Source organism: Fusarium sambucinum, chromosome I (assembly GCF_050947815.1).
Source record: "Fusarium sambucinum isolate potato_lamoka chromosome I, whole genome shotgun sequence".
Taxonomy (NCBI): Eukaryota; Fungi; Ascomycota; class Sordariomycetes; order Hypocreales; family Nectriaceae; genus Fusarium; species Fusarium sambucinum.
Window position 1 is genome coordinate 6,251,821 of NC_139294.1, and position 24,355 is coordinate 6,276,175.

A 24,355-nucleotide genomic window follows, 5' to 3' on the forward strand; every position below is an offset into this window, starting at 1 on the left:
CCAACTAACCACCTTGGTATGGATACCTAGGTGCCCAAGCAAGGGTGTCTCCTTTTCGTACATGGCAGTATGGCTGGAGAGACGGCTCCTTATGCCATCCTGACCAACAACAAATTGCTCACTCCCACTCCTGAAATGACATGGCTTTGATCAAGACATATCAAGGCTACCATTCCTTGAATCCCGTCTTGATGCCGAGGTAGACGTCTTTTACCAAACCTGGAAATCCATCTGATGGGCCCGAGCCTGCCCGACGTCACTTCCCTGCCGGTCCAACTTGCGCCGCTGTTCCTGTCGCTCTGCCGCTGACATTTCGGTTGCTAAGCTTTGCTGTTCTTCGTCCTCACGTGCATCTAGGTATGCCAACTTGATGTGGATTGACCCCGTTGTGATTCCATTGCAGCGTAGGGTCTGCCATGCTCCGAGCTTTGGAAGCCGTCCTCTCGTGACCAGTTCACAGAGGTCAACATGCACCTCGCCAATGAGCTCTAGCATTTGAGTCCCCCATACAGAAACTCTCAAGTGGTAGCACATTGGCGAATTATGCACCCGAAACCTGAAATCTTCGTTCCTAGATAGATCTTAGCTTCAATATACTGTTGGCCTTCCACAAGAAAAATAGTCATGGTAAAGCTCCAAGGCTGACAATGTCCACTCGGGGATCTGTATTCAGGGTTGTTATTTTACTCACCACGTTGGTTTTGGTGTCACTTTCTCGGTGGGTCGACTCTGCTGGACGTCGTATCCATACCAGAGCACGCAGGTATGGCCGATTCTGTCGCCATCCAAGTCCGCTTCGCCAATCGAGACAACTAAGCGATTGGACCCCCAATTGCTTGAGCCTGGTCGCTGTTTAAGACTGAGGCGCGTGTTGATTGGCACCGAAGTCAGTTGTTTTGGGCCCAGGAGCTCAACTGATGATGGCTTGTTTCGCCTTTTGCCCAGTCTTACCTGACCAGCAATGGAGCTTACGGCCCCATCTCCTGGTAGTCGATTCTGCCTCAACGCTACCAAGCTGCCAGGCCGTGAAAGACACGAGTCATAACCAGAGTCAAGACTGCTGAGCCCTGACACGGATCTCGGTGGAGAAGTACAATCGAGCAGGTCACCAGTTTTGTTTCCTGCCGTATGCCTAGTAATAGGAATTGGTGTCGCCGCATTTTCCAATGCCGCGTCTCTGGATACGAGGTTGCGGGTTCTGACATATCCCACAAACTGAGTTGCCGGATGTTCCGGCAGCAGATTCCATACGACGACCGGCACGGACAAGATCAGAAGAGTTGAATAACTGCGGTAGACAGCCTCGACGCTCACATGCGTTGCCAAGAGTGGAAACTGCTTCAGCCATCGGGCACAACTCGCGGCATCAAAGACCTGGTCCTCTTCCAATGCAACTGTCAAAAGAACGTGCGGTGCCGCTCGTTGTCCTTTTACATCTGTGGCCAATAAGGCCTGGATACGATCCTCGGCCGAGAGGCAGGTATTGGACTGTACTCTCTCTGTAAAGTCCTTGAGGCATTGGTCAGGGATCGCTCTAGATGACGATATTGAGCCAGACTCTTCTTCTTCTTCAGGCATCTTGCCTAGCGTGATGGAAGAAGCGCGTGCATTGGATGTTGAGACAATGTAGGTGGGTGTTTTCCTTGACTCGACCAATACGCCTTGCGAGGAGCGATCAGGAGGTGCATGTTTGAGTCGAGTCAAGATTTCGTTGTGCAGCATGGCAGCAGAGAAAGGAATTTGTGAGGCCCATTCTTTCAATACCTCGATCAAGGTGTGAGTGAATGACTGTGCACCTGGGCTAGATGTCCACGTCTCGAAGCCGCAAGCTGCAATTGTCTCCATCATGTACGTCGTTCGCTCGGTCAAGGGCGCGGCACTTGCAGCAGCGCAACAGTCGAGAAGAAGAAGGACATCGCATTTGGCCGTCTCAAATAGTGTCTGTATCGCAGACCACTCTACTGTAGCGTAGCTTTTGTCGCGCTTGCTGTCATAGAAGATGGTTAGCCAGGGTCGAATAGATGGGATGATAGATTGAAACATACCAAGACCAAGTCGACTGTCGTGCTTTGTTGATAATCCCATGCCCGCCATAGTAGATGATAAGAAGGGTATCTTCGTTTTCATGCTCTTCGACGAAGCTCAGTACTTTTTGGTTGAGCTTGCGATGAGAATTGGAGGTGGGAATACGAAACTTGGTAGTCGTGAAGTTGTACAAGTTGAAGACCCTTCTCAACTCATTGACTTCATCCTCAACTTGAAGTTCGTCTTCATCCCACTGTATCAGGAGAACTTGGACATCGCTATATCGGGAGTAGTCTGAATTGGGAAATGCCCTCTTTGCAGACTGGGACATGTAAGTGGTAATCTAAAATGTCTATGGAAGGAAGTACATACTGTCTGGAGATCCTCAATGAAGCGTTCAAAGTTTTCTATGTGATGATGCGACTTTTCTGTGTTATGAGTTGAGAGCGGTGGCAGGCACACACTGGAAGTAAGAGACAGCGAAGTATGAGTTGATGTGTCCGAAGCCTGCTATCTAGAATAAGAGATTGAGGTGCGGTGATATCGCGCTGGTACCTACCACGAATGGACTTGTTGAACTGCCACTTGTTGCGCTTTGGAAGCCATCAAACTTGGCCCCAAGTCCGTGAAAATCTGCCATGTTGAAGGGCTAAGACGGGAGTCTACTAATCCACGATTTGAGGGTAATAAGAAGAGTGGTGAACTACGAGTCTACAGACAGACAACATGATGAATATATAGATCAACAACACTTGGCGAATGTGCAATCAACTCCTACCAGTTCTTACTGCTCCGCCTTGCGAATGGTGAAAATTTTTACAGATTGCAGTTGGCTCCCTCAAAGGATTGAACAACATGTTCGCATCCAATATTGGCTGGTTCTGCAGTTGCCTCGTCTGAGCCGCCCTGACTGTTGTGCTGTGCTGGCAAGGCATACACGCAAATGCAGTATATATGATGGTGAAAACTCGGATAAGCCAACGAGAGTAAGAGAAAACTGTCTGTCAAAGCAAGGTTCCTGTATCGTGATGTGAAAAACTTTTCAACGACGGGCGTCTGGGTGTAAGCATTGGTTTACAATGATTGGTGATGGGGGATTGCCTCATGCTGGGAAGTGCAGGAACAGCGCGGGGGGATGGCGAAGGGGAGAAATAGGAGGAGCGGAGCGGATCGAGGAACAGGAACGGGAACGATTAATGGTGGATAGGTTAATCGGGCGAACCATTACATTTTCTGGGGTACAGATTCTGCAACATGCACTCGGATGGATTAGGCAATGTTCAGTCTTTTGAGAAGCTCGAGTTGGTGTGCAAGTCGTATGACTGTAGATATTATCGACTTGTGAGACGCTGACATTTTGGGGGGCACTTGGCGACATGGATCTTGGGAAGCTGGAGAAAACTGAGCTGGTTAACGTGAAGCTGGAAGTAACGTTGAGTCTCTTGATATCTGTGCGATAGTGGTAATGAGACAGAAAGACTCAAGTCGAGTTTCATTGTCCCGCAAGACTCCCACATCCCGTCTAAGGACCTGTTATAGAGTAGCGCTGAAATATGGGGTAACAAGTCTCAAGTTCACCCTGTCCAGCATGTCGGCGACATGAATGTAACATTTGGTACACCAAATGTTGTTGCGGCACGTCTGACGTTAAACGAGAATTCGGATTCGGATTCAGATTCAGATTCAGATTTAGATTTGGATGAGAAGATTCAGGGATGGTTGTGACACGATGGCTGTAGTAAATACAAGACATTGTCGCCGATAAATGAGTTGTCCGTCTATCCGTAGGTAGGGCAGAGAGATGATCCAAATCAGGCACGCAAGGACCCTTTTTTCACTGCAACGGAAGCTGACGTTTCCGCTGCTGGTCAGTGACGCTAGTGTATGGAAGACCCGACATCCGAGAGCTTAGGCCATTCCAGATGGAATTTGATTCTGTTTCTGTTGCAGTAGTTAACCTGTAGATGGCATCAAGAGTTGATACCAGAACGCAACAAGACAAATAACAGAGTCAAGTACAAATATCCCGAGGCAATATCTCTAACCAATATCAAGCCAAGGATTCTTTTCTTTCTTTTTAACCAAAGATTGAAGTCAATCCAGTCGGCAACTTCAACTACCGACACTACAGTCTGTTAGTCTGTTCGGTATTTACATTAGTAGAGCAAATCGATTGGCTGCTCATCCTAATCAATTCCAATCATGATGATCTTCATCAACGGAAAAGGCGGGATAGACAATGCAAATCACCTTTTTTTTATTATTTATTTTTACCTCGATGCAAGTGCCCGAGCGCGTCAAAACAACACAGCACCAAATCCTTTCTTGTCCAGGACTGGCCTAGAATGGAAGTCCCATGCGCGCTACTCGGACACCAGCGCCAAGCTAACAGCCGGAGCTGTCTCTTCCCGAGAGATGCTCACTTTGAAAAGGCCCAACCTGTTTCAGACAAACACAGTCCATCAATTTGGATAGTAAATCAAGTGACACGGACAGTGGATGAGTGGTTCCTTTCAGACAGTAAAGTGCAATATTAAGCTAGTTGGTGGAATAAACAAATGAAACGTACTCATTCCTTTGGACTTTCGTTTAAGCCCCATCTTTAGCATCATCATTCATATCAACAACTACAACCAAACATATACATATACATACATACAACTCCCTCTCGGATTCGCTTCTATTACTTTTACATCTTGCATGTTTAGAACAAGTCTCGTCGAGCCTCTATCGATCCCTGATCAAGTTCCCATCCTCTGGTTGTGGAGTCGCCCTTCTGATACACGGCTGATACCAGTCACTTATAACAATATTCGCAAGCATCACCCGTAACTTGAAACCGAAAATTCGAAAAGAGAGAAGCGCCTTTTGATATCTATCGAAAACGTCTCTTTTATTTCCGATTCACTGTTCTCCGTTCCAAACAACCTCAAGTTCTTCATATTCACTATGCAGAACACCTCAAGTCTTCCCGCCTCACCCGTCGGTGTCAACGTCCAATATCCACAACTCGTTCTCGAAGGGAAGCGTACTGGCTACTACATCACATTTACTCTATTACTCATCACACTATGGTTGATAATACCAAAGAAGCAAAGACCTCAAATCGAGGTTCCCTTCTACAAGGCCTCCAAGAAGAACTGGATCTTTGATGCCGAAACATTAATTAAAGATAGCTACACAAAGGTTTGCCGCCCTGTAATTGCTATCCGAAAATTGATATACTTACATACTGTCTAGTTTCGCGATCGAGTATATCAAATCAAGGCTACCGAGGGAGTACAAGTCTTGGTACCTGCAAACCTAGTGGGTGAACTAAAGGGACTTCCTGAAGATGTCCTCAGTGCAACAGAAGCAGTGTCAGACGTAAACCTCACTTACACCCACACATGTTAGCATAGCATGCTAACATATCAATAGGCTCTGCAAAGCAAGTACACAAAGTTCTCGCCAGGCCACAACGGCGAAACACTTGCGCTATTGATCCGAACAAAGTTGACTCAAAACCTCACCCGAGTTGTGCCACGTCTTCGACAAGAATTGGAGTACATACTGGCCACCGAGTTCCCTGCCTGCGAGGATTGGACGCCTGTGAAATGGCAACCCTTTAGTCTTCGTGCTATTACCCGCCTGAGTGGCAGAGCTTTCGTCGGCCCTTCCCTCAACCGGGACGAGAAATGGATGGACACTACCATTAACTTTGCTGTCCATGTCTTTACCGCATGTGTCAAACTCCAGTTCATCCCCGAGTGGGCTCGACCTGTTGGTCAATATTTCGTATCAGAGCTACGCCAGATTCGCAAGGATATCAAGATCGCCAAGGAACTGCTCGAGCCCATTCTCAAAGAGCGCCTGCAAAACATGGAACTCTCCAACGGCGAGGACGCACCCGATGATATGATTCAATGGCTTCTCGAAGCTTTGCCCGAGGACGAGAAATTCGATCTTACAACCCAGGCCGAGTTGCAGCTCATCATCGCGGCCGCATCTATCCACACCACAAACAACCTGCTCTGCGAATGTCTTTGTGACCTGGCAGCATACCCAGAAGTTCAAGAGGAACTACGCCAGGAAGCCTATCAAATTCTCGAAGTTGAGAAGGGTTGGGAGAGGAAAGAGAGCTTGGCCAAGTTGAAGAAGCTGGACAGTTTCATGAGAGAAGTCCAGCGTCTGAGCGGAAACATCAGTGAGTCTCTTCCTCAACTCTTAGTTCCACTTATCCATATCCACATAAGCTAACAAACATGCAGCATCTTTTATCCGCAAGGTCATGAAACCCATTTCTCTCTCCGACGGTACCCAGTTGCCCGCAGGCACAAAGGTACTCGCTCCCCAAGCTGGCATTGCTCTTGACGAGCGCTATTTCCCCGACCCTGAGCGTTTTGACGCTTTCCGGTTCTACAAGCTTCGCCAAGAGTCAAGTGAAGCCAACCACAGATGGCAGTTCACCTCTCTTGACGACACATACACCAATTTTGGTGCGGGCAAACATGCATGCCCTGGACGCTTCTTTGCCAATAATGAGATGAAGCTTGTGTTGGCGCATCTGCTCATCAACTACGACATCCGTCTCAAGGCGGGTGAGGGTAGACCAAAGCCAATGACTGTAGTCATGGCCAAGGCACCATCTCCAGATACCGAACTGGAGTTCCGACGAAGATCACTGGTAGCTTAAACAAGAATGATGAGCGCCAATACTTCGATACCCAGTACATTACCTTTTTAGTATATAAACCAGTGGATGCACAAAGATGTGTCACAATGTATAGTACATATAGAACACTAGCTTTAGAAATAGAAGCCACCCCTACAAGTCTTGAGTCGTCTCCATATAAGTCAACAGCATCACAATGACCAACATGTCAGATTAACGACTTGCATTACTCGAACTGTTCTAATCTAACAAAGACACAACACAGGGACTCCGAGCGTGGCTGTCGTGGGGGGTATCATGAAGTCGTAGGCCAGGCCGATGAGAGCCACAAGCCTGACCTTATAGCATCGTACAATCCTCTCTGATCCCGTGCCATCTCTCTCCGACTGATCAACAAACAAATAAACTGGCGGCGCATCCAAATGACTGAAGAAAAGGAAGAGGTATAGCTGGTGAACTGACTGATCAAAATGGATCCGTAGTCTTTCCGAGAAAAAACAAAATGGCGATTGAAGTCCTTGTTCTTTTTCAAGTGCCTTGTTTTGAGATGCGAAGGTCCAATAAAGGCTTTAAGATTCGGACAAACATTTGATATTTACAGATCCAACCAACCCAGAACGCCCCTCGCCGTTGTTGAAGAAAAGCCGTCAACCATTTTTTCCCTGATGCAGCAAGCTGAAGACAAATAAGTCCACCGGGAACCGTGAGATACCTGGGAAACCGCATGACAAAGCAGACCATCTCTTTCAATGTCCTTAAGCGAAATACACAGTAGTATGACTCCTTAAGCCATTTATTGCTTGTAGCGCAAGTACTCGCCGGCAACCAGACAATGGTCACGCTCGAAGGGTTCTGGGAACATGTTAGTTGAAACGCTTCATAATTATTGTCAAGGGAAGTAAACATACCCAGGGTAAGCTGGAACTTGGGCTTGATGGACTCAGCTCGCATCTTCTGGACCTCGGCAGCAAAGACCTCGGCAGCGGGAGCGGTACTGTCAATACAGTTGGCCTTGATGGAGATAAGGACACCACCTCCGGTCTTGAGGAACCAGTTGGCGTTCATGGCGACGATACGGGCCTGATCGGGCTGGGCAACATCGGCAAAGATGACGTCGACCATGGGGACGATCATGCGGTAACGAGCGGGCTGACGGGCATCCTCAACAATGGGGACAACGTTGGGTCGCTTGGAAGCCATGGTGATGAGATCACGACCGGATCGGGAAGAGAACTCGACGGCGTAGACGTAGCCGGTAGGTCCGACAATGTCGGCGACGTGAGAGACGGAAGTACCAGAGGCACCACCGAGGTAGAGGACACGAGAGCCAGGCTTGATGTAGATCTCATCAGCACCACCGGCAACGGCAGCACAAAGCTTGCTTCGGAAAGGGTTCCACATGCGGTACTCGACCTTGGTAGTGGTGGTAGTACCGTCTTCATTCGTGACCGATTCATCGACGCTGATCCTCTTTTCTCCGTAGACAGACTCGCCGGGGGTTGTGTTGCGGGTAGCAAGACCATCTTCCTTACCACCACGGACAACGAAGACACCGGGGTGACGGTGAGGCTCCTGTGTGAAGAAAAAAAGTTAGATCGCAAAATTTCGCAAAGAAAAAAAAAGTTGACAGAGGATTGACATACGACAATGACCTTGGCACCGCCCTTTGCGCCAGCAGCACCACCGCGACCGCCGCGAGCACCACCTTTTCATCTCGTTAGTATCTTGATCATGTAGTCTTTGAGAGAAGAGCTTACCTCGTCCACCGCGTCCGCCACGACCGCCTCGATCACCGAAACCGCCACGACCACCACCTTTGCGAAAAGTCAGTTATCGAGTTCATCAAGACAGCGACAAGAATGCCGCGAAAGCGCAATTCATACCTCGTCCACCGCGCGCACCACCACGACCACCGCCGAAGCCGCCGCGATCACCACCGAAACCTCCACGGCCGCCTCCACGAGCGCCGCCACGACCTCCACGGGCACCACCTCGAGGAGTGAAAGGAGCCATCTTGTTCGATTAGAGAGGAATTGAGTGAAGTTGAAGATATTAGAGACGACGATAGATCGTTGTCGAGAAGTATTCCAGACGCGAAAAGATAATCGAGTAAAGGCGGACGTGGATCAAAGTCCAAACTTGTCTGTTGTATAGCCTTTCCTGGGGGACGCTGGGCGTTCTGGGAGACTTTGAGAAAGAATTTTTTGAAGCTCTATGAAGCTAAGTCCCACTTAGTTTATGCAAGTTTCTCCGACTCCGAGATGGGTCCGGGGATAACGCGGCTAGTGTGGAATTGATGCATGCGTCTCGCACGTGATGATAGAAGATAAGAGTCAGGTGATATTACTGATATGGCAGTACGATCGCTGTGATGCGAAACCACATTACAACGACCATTAAAACTGATCAAAAATGTCTATTATCTTGTTTTAATCAATTCTAAAATCTCTCCCGTTTATCTCGAATTTCTACGAATTATTTCCGACCTGTGACGCTGATTTTCGCCTTTCGCACAAACAGGGCAGTCAAACCCTAAGGCCTCTTTCCCAAAGGAGTGGAGAAAGCGAGTTTGTGGTCCCTCCGACCTGTTAGGGCAAGAGCTTCAGAATTTCTCAATTTCAGCCCGCCAACCCACGTCCCGTCGTCGAAACCGTCACTCACCACCCAAGTCGCCGAGATGGTGAGTAAATACGCCCCCGTCGATCGCCATGATGATATAGAGGAGGATATGCTGTTGCACGAATTATCGGGAATTTGCTGGTGCAAGTTTTCGACGAGATACGTCAACTTTGGCATGATCGAAATCGATGCGTCGTGGTGATGGGCTCAATTTCGAAAATGTGCCCTGGCTGACTCTGGCTTTTTTCCCACTCTTACAGGTTCGATACGCTGCCACCGAGATCCAGCCCGCGAAGTCGGCCCGCGCCCGCGGTGCCTACCTCCGAGTGTCCTTCAAGAACACCCGCGAGACCGCCCAGGCCATCAACGGCTGGAAGCTTCAGCGCGCTGTTACCTTCCTCGAGAACGTCAAGGAGCACAAGGAGGCTGTCCCCATGCGACGATACGCCGGCAGCACTGGCCGCACCGCCCAAGGTACGACACTAGCGAGAATCTTGACCTGTTAGCGATGGACTTTAGAGAAATCCGGAGGATCGCAGACGAGTGGGAAAGAAAACGTCACGGGGAACAAAATACTGATGGAATTCATCAATAGGCAAGCAGTTCGGTGTCTCCAAGGCTCGATGGCCCACCAAGTCCGCCGAGTTCCTTCTCGGTCTCCTCAAGAACGCTGAGGCCAACGCTGATGCCAAGGGCCTCGACACCGGTGCCCTCGTTGTCAAGCACATCCAGGTCAACCAGGCCCCTAAGCAGCGACGAAGGACATACCGTGCTCACGGTCGTGTATGTTGTCCAATCCATCCGGCTTCTAGACTCGTCTAACATAGTTTCCAGATCAACCCTTACATGTCCAACCCTTGCCACATCGAGCTCATCCTGACCGAGGCTGAGGAGGTTGTCCAGAAGTCCGATGCTGTTGCTGAGCGTGAGCACCTCAGCTCGCGCCAGCGTGGTGCCCGCCTCCGCAAGGCTATCACCTCTGCTTAAGCCAATCAACAACCTTCTTCTCAAATAGACAAAATTTAAGCGCTGGTTGAAAACTGGGTTTACGTCGGGCATCTTCTGTGTTGTAGCTGTGACTCTTGACAAGTCTCTTGAACAAAGAGACACAAACACCAAGATTACAAACAAAACTCGATCAATTGTTCTAGGGTTTTTGCGAGGGTGGTTCGTGGCTTTTCATCTCCTGGTGTATGGCAGGCTACGGTAAGCATGGCATTAAAGGGAAACGCATGCAAAAATTCGCAAGGTTTCTTGACGAAATAAAATCTTTCAAGTCCTCCCAAGTCTCCTACCACCCGTGATCCCGGCAATGATGTGACGTAGTTACTTTGCATCAACTACCCAAACATTCGTATCATTTAGTCTGAAATGAAATCTAGGATTCGACATGGGTGTCTGGCTGCATCATAGGTACCTATTAATCAGCCATCATAGCAGTAGAATTTTCACCACTCTCGCAGAAACATCGATAACCTAATCCCTGTTGGTTTTTTCTATTTTATGTAGAGTTCGCAGTCAGTATGAGACTTTGGAAATTGTGAAAAACCACCAAATGTAGAGTTTATACTAAACAGTTTTTCCTGTCCCGAACTAAGCAATATACCGCTGAATCCTACGCTCTTCTAAGCAAGGTACATAGCGATATCATCCTGTGGTAGGACACCCAATCCGTCCAGTCCTGTTGTGCCCAAATATCATAATTCATGCTCGTTTCACGACCCAAAAACAGGTAACAAACGCCCTTTCCCGTCCTTTACAATGTCCATGCGGCATCAATTAAACCTGGAAGCCATGCGACACCTGCCTCGTTTTAAAAGGGAGTGACCACCGCAGCCTCGTCATCTCTGACTTCTACACTGCTGGTAGCATCGCATCAATTGTGCCTGAAAAGCGCCCTCTTCCAGGGCTCTCAACGCCATCGCCAATAGCATCAGAAATTGTGCGTTGATCGTAAATGTTTTCCCATCCCATATCCAGACCAAAGGCATCGGTGAGTTGAAATGACTCCTGGGATCGTATGAAAGGTGCAATGCGGCCTAGGAGCCTGTCACGGCATTTCATCATCAGAGGTCCCAAATTCGCGCTATGGGGGTTTCCATTACCAGCGAGACCTTGAGTACCAAAGGGTAAAATGCTCCTGGTATTTATATCCGCCATGTCGACTGACACATAACCACATGATTTGAATGAAAGACACTTCAGAGTGTACTTCTTCGCATCACAACGTAGGCGATGTGATGATGGTATGTGTTGACCCATTGGATCTGGCTGGTTGAATATTATTTGGTCAGCCGAACTAGAACCAGTCTCATCTCTGGCGGCCAAGATGTCCTGGATTTTAACACTGGGGGAGAAGTGTTCTATGATGCCTGCCCATGAAAGTTGTTCAGGCTGCTGCAAGCTTTCTGATGGTGTACCTGCCGGGTCCTGTGGCGCGTTGTTACCTTGCATCTGGTTTTGATACATCTGGAACATCTGGGCCATTGGTGGCGGCGGAGGAGGAGGTCCATGTGTATTTACCGTAGGGTGAGGGTGTACCTGGGCCGGCAAAGCGAAGAAGCCCAGCAAATGAGCAGCATTCATATTCATATGCCCATGAAGAGGAGCTTGTGGAGTGAGAGTTGGGGGACCAGAAATTGACACAGATTCCAGGTCAAGTTTCTCGAGTGTAGAAAGAGCCATATTGCGTATTGTCTGAAGAAAGACGTGAGGCGAAGCCCAACAATTCTTCAAGGACAAATGCTTGACAAAAGGCAGGACCAGGATATCATTTTGGTGAGTTCTGGGGCTATCAACCCGTGTCATGAGCTCAGGGTCTTCAAAGAAAGGAGCTGGAAGAATGTAATGGTTTCGCTGGAACGTCGAGGGTGCAAACTCTCCGCCACAAATCCATTCGAAGTGAAGGCTTTCGATATTGGTCTGGGCGCCGATATAGTTATTGAGTAGCTGGTACACCTTCCTGACAGCATCGACAGGAGATAGTGGAATGTCTTCAACACATCCAGGGGCAGTTTTAGAGACACGCCGCCAGTCTGCGATAACGCCCAATGAGACATTGTTGAGAGACGGTAGATTTTGCCAAAGATCGTGACGACTGAAGATGTACACATGGCTGCTGGGGATTTTGGCAATCGTGAGTGTTGTCAAATTCATGAAGCTGTCAGCTCGAGCATTGTCGATTAGACCAATCACATAGGACTGAATCATAGCCCGATGAGCCCATTCAAGCTCTAGAAGCATTTCCTTTTGTGCTCTGGTCAGACTCGAAGGAATGAGTGCATGACTTGCTATTTCTGAAACGACAGGTTCGAAGTCGGCACGGTTGCTCAACAACAATGGCATTCGCGATTCTGAATCATTAAGCAGGGAAGCCCTCTCGTCAAAGTCAATCGTGTTGAGATCAGTGCCTTCTGTGTCAAGTATCATGCGCACAGCATCGTTAATCTGATCGTCTCGATAGCCAGCATCAGACACCATCTTTTGCAATACGGTTTGCTTGAAACTCATGGGGTTTTCAAAGACGGGCTTCTTGAGATCTTTGACCAGTTCGTGGAAATCCGACAAGCTGACGATGGTCGGCTTCTTCTGTTGAAGTTCAGAGTTGGTGATACGCCAATTCTGGGTTGCAAACACAGGGTCAATAGTAGTAGCGGCAGCGTTGCGTGCTATATGATCCGGTCCCAATAGAAATCCAAGACCAGCATCACAGCAGATTCCAAGATTTGAGACCTTGACCAAGCATTTAAGTGCCTCTTTCATGGCCTCAGTTTCATCAGCAGTCTGCTCAAGGCCCTCAAGGTCGGTATACCGGTGATATGTGTCATGGGGCCAGCGGTATATGCCCCAGAAGGATGGCACAGCTTCCTGTGAAGGTTTGACTGGGGGGTATGAGAGAGTATCTTCATCAAGCTCCAACGACAGCGCAAAGCGTCGAATGTGCGGGCCAAAAGATTGGAAGATGCGCATTCCATTAGATAGCAGAGCGGAAGAAGTGCGTTTGAGGGCGCCGTTCTCATCACGATCTAATTTACTATAAAGCTCGGATTTGAAAGGCACCACAACGTTCCGAAAATATTGCGCAGAGACCTTGGCCTCAAATTCCTTGCAAACGAGTCGCAAGCATCTAACTTCGAGACGTGCAAGGTGTGAGATTATGATCTCGAAGATTTCAACTGGCACTTGGTTTGCAGGCCACTGGACAGAAAATGTATGAACAGTCCCGTCGCGGGAATCTGACTGTTCGGCAATTGCTGATGTCTCGTCGTCACAAGACGGAGGAGCAGTGCTTGGTGTTGCTTGATTCGATTCCGAATCGTTGCTACCAACATCTTGTCCGGAATGAGTAGCCATCTTTGGGCAATTAAGTTTGGTGATAGAACTGCTTGACGTATTGGTAAGAATGTTTCTGGCTAAGGCTATAACGAATGTGCGTGGCTGGTTGTAAACATTCGGTCGGAAGGAGGAATTTGGAGATATCGTTACTCGACTGGCGGGGCGTAGCGGGGATACGAATGCGACAGTGTAACGGTTGTTGTTATGTTGGTGTAAGCGATGAAGCCCTTGTAGATACGAAAGGTGCAAGAGGCAGAGAAATGTACTGAGGTGGATGAAGGGTTTATAAGAAAACGAACTGGCTGAGGAATACGGAATGAAGGAGCTACAGGCAGCTGAACAAACGGGGTGAATCGGATGAGTTCATTCAGTGGCGACGACGTGAAGGAAGCTGAGGATCCAAGAAAGGCAGGGTTCTTGTTTCCCGGTAGTTGGTAACAAGATTAGCTGTAGATGGAACTTATGCCGTGTTCCATTGGGTAACAGGCATATGCTAATTGCCTGATTGCGGTTCCGAAGGGAGAAAATAATGAGTTGAAGATGGGGATGGATGGCATGTTTAAGCTCAGTACTCAAAGACGTGGGGAAAAGCAGTACTACTAGTCTAGTAGAACATGCCCACAACCCCTGTAAGGTGATTGCCGCCGGTCAGGTTCCGGTGCTGCAGGAGTAGCGAGGTACAGAGTACCTATCTAACGGTTAGGAGACAACTGAAATCCTTGTACCGGCAATCACTCCACAACGGCACCAAGAGCAAACGTCAGTGTTCAAGGGTAACTTTAGACTAAGGGTCTAGAGTTTGTATCGATTCGGCAGTAAAGACATACTGTTTGCTCAACAAAGTGATAATTGTTTTTTATTTCTTCCTCATGACTTGTTTTCTTTACAATAATAACACAAGGGGGTTGAAACTGACTCTCACCGTCTCTACCATGTGGCTTGTTTCCTCAGGCTTCATTCTTCCAGGGACCAGACCCCTCATGAGATATCACATTGCATCAAGGCAGCCTATCTAGAATGACAAGAAACCGACATCCAATCCTAACATGCAGAACACTCAAAATCATGACAAGGTGGCTAACAATGTTTCAGTACCATGTCAGGTTTACTACACCGAGTTCCTGACAACCGGTCATGATTGAGTCGCGGAGAAGGCCGGGAGCTGAACAATGGCTGAACATGCATGACACCATCTACTGTAGGTATGTAACCGTGAAACGGCATCCAAGTATATCCAATTATTTGTTTTCCCTTTTGTACAAACCTCATTCATTCAAAGACATAGGCAAACCGGTCAAAAGAAGCTCAAGTCACAAGTTGAATTATTGACCTCCACTACGCTACCATCAGGGGATATTATCATGACAAAAACAAGACTATCTACATGTATAAAAAAAGAATAATTTCATGCACGAACCAACACCAAGTCCTAAAGTCTTCCTAATAAGTTCAAGCCTCGTCATCAATTTTGCCAGCCCAGAACCAGTATCTAATATCCGTGTTAGTCATTCCGCAATGCACCGTTTGTAAAAGAGAGCAACTTACAGTGTTGCATATTCAACCTCGAATTCAGAAGCCATGCCCTTGCATGTAGCAGGAGCGCTGCCACCAGCTGTGGTAGTTCGGTACACCTCCTTAATATCGTGAGTCGCACCCTCAACGGTGAAAAGTCGGAGCCAGGGAACAGCAGCCTCGCCAAGCTGACCCTTGGCCGACAGTGATGGCGCAGGAGCGCTGCTGTTCTTAGCACAAGGTGCCTCTCCAATCTCTTGCTCTGGTGTGCGGAGGTCGAAGAAGGGCACACCGTCGGCAGTGAAGTAGTGGTGACCAGACTCGGGTAGAGAGGCAGGGCCCAGCTTCTCAGCAGCTGTCAAGGGGAAGTGAACAGCCATTCCGGGGATACGCTCGACAAGATCAGGGTACAAAGCAGCGGCGCAGCTGGCGTTGAAGAGAGTGGCCACGGCACCGGTAGCGACGGGGGCTGATGAAGGATCCTTGGTGTCGCATGTGTAGTTTTGCGTACCACGACCGACAGCAACATGCTGAAGGTAAAGTCCCTTGGAAGGAGGAAGCAGTTGACCATCTTGTCATATGTTAGCATTCGGGGAGACTGTAACAAGAGTGATGTGACATACCAAGAGCCATCTTGGCTTGTGAGAGATCACAGACAGGAGCCACGTCGTATGCCTTGGCAGCCTTGACCTTTTCCGCAACGAGATTGAAGTAACCGGACAATGATCCTAATGTATCGATGGCAGATCGAGTATCGGTAACGGTAGGCTTAGGGAAGCTAGGTGCTGCAGAAGCAGTCGCCGCTAAGACGGATACGACGAATGTTGATAATTGCATCTTGACGTGGTGTATATGTGTGTTTTGATATGATTTCAAAGGTGTATAGCGTATCGATATCGTTTCAGTCGTTTGTCGTAAGGTAGAAATATAACCCCAAGAAATAAGAGAAGCGTTTGTAGATGATGGAACAAAAACAAGACTTGAGATAGAGATAGAGATAGAGATAGATGACCTAGGAAATAAGGAAATATGAGATATAAGGAAATAAAGAAAAACAAGAAAAAAGGAAAAGAAGAACGCTCAGCGTCTTTCGATGTGTAACAGATGCAGAGAGATAGATCTTTTCCTGCCTCTTTCTTTTCTCTTCTCTTTTTTCTGTTGGATGAACACCATCTCTTATTATACCAACCTTCCCCTCTAGCCAAGGCGCTGTTACACGCGCCTGAGCGTATGGGCGGCAAGGATGAACAAATGACCATGATTGGATCATACGCCAAGATCTGTATGTAAAAATAAAACACTGGCCCTTATTTCCCACGTTGAAGATGCAGCTTGGCTCATATGTGATGATCATTCAACGAGATCCAATCATTAGGTTTCCGTATGTAGTCGCTAGGGTTATTATTGGCCGAATGGTAGTAGTTTAAGCGCCTGTCTCGGGCGACGGCATATGGATCCACGGGCGTTAAGAGATTAGGTCTAGAATGGAGACATGGGAATGACACTATAATGATAATTCCGGTTTCTATCCATTTGCCATGCGGTATAACATGCAGATGATGTGAGAGATCTTGTTTGTTGGTTTGCTTTTGAGATCTATGATGAACTTAGCATTGAAGCTTTGGCCAGGTCTTACTTTCTGAGGCTGATCCTATGGCTTTAGTTCATGAAGTGCATTTTACTTCATTTCAGCACTTTAACATTAATGCACCTCAATGTCTTTCCACTCTCTTCAATATACGAAAAAAAAAAGATCAATATCACAAGAACCCTAGTACGGTCACACTCCAACCTCTTCACTATTCCGCCCATTCTTAATACAACCAGGGTCCCTTGATAATAGATTCCAAGATCTCTCGGCGCCACTTGTGAACCAACCTCAGTCCAGTATCAAAACATTCAAGACCTTGCAAGAAACGAGAAACAAAGGTCCTCGGACATAGTAAATTGCATACAGGGTACTGATAGATTTGCTTTCCATGTATGAAACTCTGATTGGTCCGGGGGCCATGCTTGTTGACGGGCCGCGATAAGCGGCCAGCGGCTGCAGAAAATAGCAACGAAGCCCCGCGCAACGTCAAACAAACAAAAGAACCCCTCTTCTATTAACTGGGACGGGCTATTTTCGCTTTCGTTTCTATCATTGACTTGCATCTCTAGTGGGACGAAAGGGTTGTCACACGTCTGGTTTATCTCTTGTTGGAGGGTTGCTTAGGTGGATCATATTATGCTCTAATCCCATAATTACCTATACTGGGCACACATATCATCCGCGAATGCCACCATCACTACGGAGTACACCACCATTTATTCATCTTGGCATCTCGCTAACATTAATGCCAGATCTTGCTTGCTTGACTCCAAAATACATATAACAAGTTCCCATATATCCAATTACTCCACTACCGAGCCGTTTATAGTGCAGACTTATACTGATTGATACTGATACAGTCCCGTCTCCTGCGGATATTCGTTGACTCATTCCTTTTCGAGCTCTTGACCAAAACACTCCCAAAACAGGACAGCGTGTCGCCCTCTACTTGGCGGGATCTTTAGGCGCTCCGTCCATTGGACTGCCAAGTGAGCCCCCGGCCACTCCAGCTGCCGCTGCCGCTGCAGACTCAAGATGGGTTACCCGCTGGACATCCGACGAACTCATCCAGTACAGGGACATGAAGACCAGCAAATGAAGTGCCACGCAGTATGCCGCGAACAGGTTTCGACTGGTTCTTGAAGCAAGTACTGTACGAGTTAGCGAGTACACTGCCCGTTCTGGCAGACTCATCCGCTTGTAGGCTCGAGCAGATTCCCGCCCGCGGAAAGCTGCGAATGGAGAAATATTGGACTCATATGCCTGGCGGTATCGATCCATGGCGATTCCAGGGTTTCCTGTTTCACCAATCGACACCGTCGACGGGTTAGGGTTTGCACCATACGCGGACGATGTTGCCGCACCACCACCTCGGTTGTATGTTGAGACGTATCTTGTCTTTTCATACAGGTTCAGGTTATCCTTCTGTAGTGCTGCGACCTCCTGGCGCAGCTGTGATACTGTCCGGTGTGTGTTGGACAACTCCTCTTCCAATTCACCATTCTTCTTCTTGTAACGGTCGCGCTGAGCCGTGACCATTGGTAGCATGCCTGAGCCACCTCCATAAACTCGCTCGCCAGGTTCGCCTCCTCCCATTCGAGGATCCATACCACTGATGATTGATGATGTTGGCGAAATTCTGCCACTCTTACGTCCAACTGCCCGCGTGACATATGTTCCAGCAACAGACGCTCCTGACGGGAATGCGTTGGCTCCCTCTTCCTGGATTGTCTCCAGATCGCTCTCCAGCTTTTGGTTGAGCTTCTGAGAACGCTCCAATTCTGCGTTTGTTCTTGAGAGTTCTTCTTGAAGATCCTCGAGACGGCTCTGTAAGTCGTTGTGTGAAACACGCAGAACCGTCAACTCATCGCCGAGCTTCTTGTTGCGTGCCAAGAGAAGTTTCTCCAGAGAGTTGCCCTCCGCATCCTTCGACTCGAGATGCTCTCGCACCTCATCGTCGTCACCTGTAGAGAACTCGATGCTCTTTAGAACCTCGAGCTCTTGTTTTATCTCGTCATAATCGCCCCACTTTTGTACTTTGTTCTTCAATGTGTCCCTCTCTTCCTTTAGAGCGTTCACCTCTCGCTCAATAGATCGTAGTCTACCGTCCAACTCTCGCTTAAGGCCTTCTTTTTCCACACGAGCAGCATCCAGCTTGCGGATCATTGACTGATTCTCTGACCTCACACGCATGTAACCGGGATCGTCTTCAAGGTTTGTTTCAGGTTGCTGCTGGGCTGATGATTTAGCCTGTGCGAGTTCCAGACGCATCTGCTCGTTACGGGCTTCAATCTCAGCGAGGCGAGCGCTCGTGCGATCCAAGTCAGCGTGAAGCATCTCGAGTTCGGCACTTGAGACTTGGTTGCGCTGAGCCTCCTGTTCATCGCCATTCTTGCCCAATCGCTGGTTGACTTCGTAGCTTGCACGCATCTCACTCAACAGGCGCTCTTGCTTCTCAAGCTTGTCCTCCAGGGCCTTCTCCTTGGCCTCCCAATTATCCGTCTTCTCATCTAGGACAGCGGTCCATGATGTCTCCACTTCCTTGACACGTTTCTCGAGGTTCTCCTCCAGATCCTTTCGGGATTTTCGCTCACTCTGCAGCTTCGATTCCACATCCTCCAACTGGGTTGTAAGAGTTGTAACATTCTCTTGTAGGTGCTTATTTTCCTCCGTTATCTTCGGTAAAGTATCCTCGGCGAGGAGCATCGAGTCGACCGAGGCCTCAAGGAGTGGGTACGGGTCTGGCGCATCGGAGAAAGAAGCATATGTCTGGAGGAAGGCCGAGTTGACAGACTTGGAATGGTTCGTGAGAAGATCGATAAAGGTCTGATAAGCTGCAATATAGTTAGCCTGCTCAAGGGTCAAGATATTGCGCTCCTCCTACATTTTAATAAACCCTTGATTTCTGACAATTTAGAAGTATCGTCGAGCTTACGGAACTCCTTTGTCTTTTGTGCCAGTTCTTTACGTTGAACAGTTGAGTCACGTTGGTAGGCGACAATGTCCGAAGCTGTGCTATCTAGGTTCGAGACAAGAGTTGTGAGATCGATTGCTATGTAAAGTTAGTGTCCAACCTTTGTATATTCTTGCTGATAGCCGTACTCCTCCATGCTGAGATCGCATGTTGAAATTTGTTCTCTCCGTCAAAGGTTGGCGCAGGCGCAGAGGGCTCGATCGTGGAAGCCAGAGCGGCTTCAACGGCTGCGTCGCTCATCGTGGTGGTATTGAGTTGTAGATCTTGGGCAGCGCAAAAGAGTGTGTATAGCAGGCTGGGACGCCGCGAACGTGACGAAGTGAATGTTTCGTAGTTGGTGCAGTTAGTGAGGTCGTCGATACGACTTGTCGTTGCCGTGGTCAAATTGAAGCCATTAGAGAATGCGAAGGGATGCGTCCATATCTTGGGGCCAGTTTGCGTGGGCTAATTGGCTACGTAAGCTGTCAGGCTGTTAACGCCAGGGATGCAGGGGCAAGTCCTTGGACTGATCCCCCGCAGCCTTGCAGTTCAGTGAAGCACAGCCACTAACCAAACATGTTACAGCGGGCAGGTACGTAGGCGCTGTATCCACTCAAGGTCGCATCAGCTTCCAGAGCTTCAGATCCGATGCATCCACTTATTTCGGTCTACTGATGTCAACATATCCTACCTGCGCCAGCCCATTCCAAAGCGTATACGGTCCACGATATATGAAAGCAGATTATTACTTGCGCTGCTCGCTCAGATGATGCTGTTGATAATTACGCCGCTATGATACCAGATGGCTCAGGCGATGGGCCTTCAATTATCAGCCCTGAGCTGACAGGCCGCGAGGTTGGCCCTTATGTTCTGCGGACATTGTTGGATGAAGTGCCGCTCTCTGCGGATGGTTCCCAAGACGATATCAAGATCAACTGTGTAGACTACTTAGGTAGGTCTTTGACCAATAGTCAAAATGTTTGTGCCCGTCGTTGACCTATGATCGTTTAGATGCGAACTTATATGTTGGCACAACCGCTTCAGAGCTGCTTCACTTTGTCCAGATTCCTCCCGACCCGAACGATCGATCCGGCCAACCCGTTTACATCCTTGCGTCCCGCCTATGTCCTCAGTATGTCGAGACAACAGGAACTCCGAATTCGCGACCCGGTGTACAACAAATCTTACTACTACCGCGCGTCGGAAAAGCATGTATCCTGTGTAACTGGACTGTCACTTTCTACTCTTTACCAGAGCTCAGCCCTGTCTTTGGCACGACGCTGGTCAAGAATTGTAGTTGGATAGGTGGCATTGATCTTAGCGAGCCTCTACTTGACAATGATGGTCCAGAAAGAAGTGGAGGTGTCACCATCCTGCTTTCTTTAATGCGCAAGATTCAGGCAGTGCGTGTAGGGGAAGACGCTCGCGTCACAAAGGTAGGCGTCAATATGGCGTGGGGGGTTGATCTATGTTAACGGTTTCTAGAAAATTGACTTCTCGGGAAGCACTTTATCAGTGCGCAGAGACTCAATCGCATGTGTAGCGGATTCCAAATCTTATGCGCTCATTGACGTAGAGCAGCAACTGAAGATTCCCTTGATGAGCATCTCATCGTTGGAGGAGACTACATCACCAAGTGAGATTGGACATGCTCAAAGTATTGGAACGGACACAACAAGTGGGCTTCTTCGGAGCTCTTCTTCGACTGGAAACCGTACAGCGAGCGAAGCCCCAAGCCATAGCCGAAGTACTAGCCTGGGAGGCTCAATATTAGACAGCATTCGTCGACAAGACCGCGGCAATGAGAGCGAAGATTTCCTTGGTCGCCACCCTTCGCCGCAACTGTCATCAAGCCCAAGGCCTTCGATGGAGAGAGCCTCAACTCCGAACCCGTCACTAGATAAACCCTTACCTGCCGCGCCGTCACGTTCGGGCACCCCTTCTCAAACAACAAATCCGCGACCCAAGCCTGGCGCGGTCTTTTTGAAGCCTCATATCACCTCACCGACCCCTGATGAGTTCTTGCTTGTTACTGGAACCGATCCTTTAGAACCGGGAATCGGCATGTTTGTCAATTTAGACGGCGACCCTACGCGACCTACCCTTGAATTTACCAGGTATCCTCGAGAGGTTGTTGTAGATAGCCCGTTTTCAGACTCTGACTCATCGCAACCGTCCCTGGGGCAGCAAGAAGAGGGGTACGTCCTGGCCTCAATGACCAAAGAGGTGAACGGTGACTTGAAGCACGGTCTCGAAATCCAGCGCTTTGATGCTGGCTCAGACGTAAACCCACAAAGATACTGGTTGACAGCTAGAGAAGTCGGCCGTGACGGGGTTTATGGCATTCGCTCGCTCGCCGGTACTGAAGAGACCCGATTTGAGGAGATTGTCCAGAAGCTTTCTCAAAGACGATATACACCTTTCTCTGTTTCTGCCACCCCAGGGACACCTGATCCGTCATCCTCAGGCAAGGCTTCGGATTCAAGGACTGCCTTATCGATAGAGCATATGTCGAAAGAGAAGGAGCTTTTTGACAGAAACATTGACTCCCAAGATGAAGAGTCACTTCCAGAAGAATGGGAGGCAAATCGCAATGCAGAAGGAGAAGAGTTTGCTCGCCAACTTGCCAAGGCACATGCTAACTTGGCAGTCTGGAGTGGGAGTCGTATATGGTGGGCTATCCGCAATCCTATCCTGATACAGCTTGACGCCGTCTTGGAAGCAGCCTGTGTTGGCGATGTTTTCAGTCCTGCTGAACTGGACAGACAAGCGATATTTACCACTATCAACTCAATCAGAGGCCGGGAGTCACAGACGGAGTTGGAGTTTATGACTTATGGATACATACGACAAAAGGCGGGTGTTCTACTTTTGACGAACTTATTAAAAGCGCCCGAAGACAGGCAATTCACAGAGAAAGAAGTGAATGCGCTTGAAGAAGTCTTGGTCGAAAGTGGCCTGGATCCAAGAGTAGTGCTATCGTTGATTCCGAGCGTTCGGAACGAGATCATTGAAGGGTCGCGCGGTATATGGATATATGGTGGTGTTAGGAGAACGGCTGATGCATACCTTCGAAGTAGGGAGTTCCAGATGACTTCAAAAGATGGTGTCGGGACATTGGAGCCCAGGACAATGCACTTTCTTCGGAGGTTTCTCGGCACCTGGCGGAAGAGAAAAGGCTTCGGTAGTGTTGCTGATGAGCGAGAAGTGTTTCACACTGTCGATGCTGCTCTGCTCCTCGTTCTTCTTGAGGTTGATCAGCACTCTCCCAAGGGATTGGGTAAAGGTGGTGTTGTGCGGTCAGAGTTGTACGAAATCGTGGACAAGGGTGTCGACTGTTTCGACCGCGCTGTCGGTCTGCTCGAAACGTACCATCGTCTCTTCGTACTGAGTCGCCTGTATCAGAGCCGCAAGTTGTCAGGTGATGTTCTGGCTACTTGGAAGCGGATCATCGAGGGAGAACAAGATGTGGGACAAGAGCTTCGTGAAGGCGAGCAGCGTGTCCGTGAGTATCTTACCAAGATCAGCAGCCAGGCTCTCGTTCAAGAATATGGAATCTGGTTAGCAAATCGCAATCCAAAACTTGGCGTTGAAGTCTTCGCGGAAGACAAGGGACGCGCACCCAAATTCGAGCCAGCACAAGTCGTTGCAATCTTACGAAAAGAGGCACCTGGCGCAGTCAAATACTACCTAGAGCACTTGGTGTTTGGCAAGGGACACACAACTTATATAAACGATCTAATGGCATACTACCTCGATGTGGTTGTGCACGATCTGGAGTCCTCTGAAGAAAGCCGGACCATCGTCAGGGCGACTTATGCAGCATATCGAGCGCTGCAAGCTCCCAAACCTGCATACAGCCATTTTCTCCGGGATAATGCCCCGCCCGATAATGAGGTCTGGCATAGCCGTTTGAGACTCCTTCAACTACTGGGCGAAACAAATGACTACGACGCTGCAACAATAAGAGACCGGATCTCTACTCTGCCGGATGATCTTCTGGTGCCCGAGACCATCATTCTAGCCGGTCGGGAGCGCAAACACAATGACGCCCTTCGTCTCCTCATACACAACTTGGGTGACTACGATACCGCTGTTTCGTATTGTCTTCGAGGAGGTTCTGGCACGACAGGCGCGGCTCCATCTGAGCGACCTTCATTTGAGGAGCAGCGACGTTTGTTTGGCGTCGTCTTTCATGAGTTTCTTTCCCTCGAAGATATCAGTGACCGCGTCGAACAAACCGGTGCCCTCCTCGAGCGCTTCGGTGGATGGTTCGAGATTGACGATGTGCTTGGTCGTATTCCTGATGACTGGTCTGTCGATATTGTTGCAGGATTCCTCGTTGGAGCACTCAAGCGTCTTGTTGGCGAGAGGCACGAAGCTATGCTCACGCGTGCCCTTAGCGGAGCGCAGAACTTACGTGTGAATTACGATTTGGTCGTCAAGGTGGAAGAGAAGGGGCCAAGCATTGAAGCCCCAAATTAATCACACGTATATACAGGCTGACCTGTTGATTGTATAAGAGGAGGATTCATAGCGAGCTTATTTACTAAGAATACCTCTAAAGTAATTCAAGGGCACTTCCCATCTATTTTCCATATTGTGATCATAAATTTGTCCTTGTGCCTCAACTACTTATATCGTGAAGCCTGTTTTGCCAACATCC

At 48.7% G+C, this 24,355-nt stretch overlaps 8 protein-coding genes across 8 annotated transcripts; 3 read left to right on the forward strand and 5 right to left on the reverse strand.

Moving 5' to 3' along the window:
* Positions 1-210: 210 nt before the first annotated feature.
* FSST1_004726 (uncharacterized protein) lies at positions 211-2,665 on the reverse strand (the record flags this gene model as incomplete). The annotated part of the gene is made up of 5 exons (XM_083230930.1): positions 211-571; positions 692-1,987; positions 2,046-2,347; positions 2,398-2,535; positions 2,585-2,665. The coding sequence occupies 5 exons, from the start codon at positions 2,663-2,665 to the stop codon at positions 211-213; spliced, it is 2,178 nt and encodes a 725-aa protein (XP_083088156.1).
* A 2,309-nt stretch (positions 2,666-4,974) lies between these two features.
* Positions 4,975-6,700, forward strand: FSST1_004727 (cytochrome P450; the record flags this gene model as incomplete). The annotated part of the gene is made up of 4 exons (XM_083230931.1): positions 4,975-5,211; positions 5,266-5,391; positions 5,446-6,211; positions 6,276-6,700. 4 exons carry the CDS (start codon positions 4,975-4,977, stop codon positions 6,698-6,700), a joined length of 1,554 nt encoding a protein of 517 aa, XP_083088157.1.
* A 772-nt stretch (positions 6,701-7,472) lies between these two features.
* FSST1_004728 (rRNA methyltransferase NOP1) lies at positions 7,473-8,692 on the reverse strand (the record flags this gene model as incomplete). Its single annotated transcript, XM_083230932.1, has 5 exons — positions 7,473-7,531; positions 7,588-8,251; positions 8,323-8,384; positions 8,437-8,493; positions 8,563-8,692. 5 exons carry the CDS (start codon positions 8,690-8,692, stop codon positions 7,473-7,475), a joined length of 972 nt encoding a protein of 323 aa, XP_083088158.1.
* A 664-nt stretch (positions 8,693-9,356) lies between these two features.
* On the forward strand, positions 9,357-10,285 carry FSST1_004729 (60S ribosomal protein uL22; the record flags this gene model as incomplete). The annotated part of the gene is made up of 3 exons (XM_083223775.1): positions 9,487-9,772; positions 9,894-10,081; positions 10,133-10,285. 3 exons carry the CDS (start codon positions 9,487-9,489, stop codon positions 10,283-10,285), a joined length of 627 nt encoding a protein of 208 aa, XP_083088159.1.
* Positions 10,286-11,152: 867 nt separating this feature from the next.
* On the reverse strand, positions 11,153-13,651 carry FSST1_004730 (uncharacterized protein; the record flags this gene model as incomplete). The annotated part of the gene is made up of 1 exon (XM_083230933.1): positions 11,153-13,651. One exon carries the CDS (start codon positions 13,649-13,651, stop codon positions 11,153-11,155), a length of 2,499 nt encoding a protein of 832 aa, XP_083088160.1.
* Positions 13,652-15,082: 1,431 nt separating this feature from the next.
* FSST1_004731 (DUF3455 domain-containing protein) lies at positions 15,083-15,982 on the reverse strand (the record flags this gene model as incomplete). Its single annotated transcript, XM_083230935.1, has 3 exons — positions 15,083-15,122; positions 15,179-15,716; positions 15,769-15,982. 3 exons carry the CDS (start codon positions 15,980-15,982, stop codon positions 15,083-15,085), a joined length of 792 nt encoding a protein of 263 aa, XP_083088161.1.
* Positions 15,983-17,681: 1,699 nt separating this feature from the next.
* On the reverse strand, positions 17,682-19,950 carry FSST1_004732 (CCAAT displacement transcription factor COY1; the record flags this gene model as incomplete). The annotated part of the gene is made up of 3 exons (XM_083230936.1): positions 17,682-19,570; positions 19,621-19,788; positions 19,839-19,950. The coding sequence occupies 3 exons, from the start codon at positions 19,948-19,950 to the stop codon at positions 17,682-17,684; spliced, it is 2,169 nt and encodes a 722-aa protein (XP_083088162.1).
* Positions 19,951-20,481: 531 nt separating this feature from the next.
* Positions 20,482-24,174, forward strand: FSST1_004733 (CORVET complex subunit VPS3; the record flags this gene model as incomplete). Its single annotated transcript, XM_083230937.1, has 3 exons — positions 20,482-20,641; positions 20,701-21,125; positions 21,175-24,174. 3 exons carry the CDS (start codon positions 20,482-20,484, stop codon positions 24,172-24,174), a joined length of 3,585 nt encoding a protein of 1,194 aa, XP_083088163.1.
* Between the last annotated feature and the right edge of the window lie 181 nt (positions 24,175-24,355).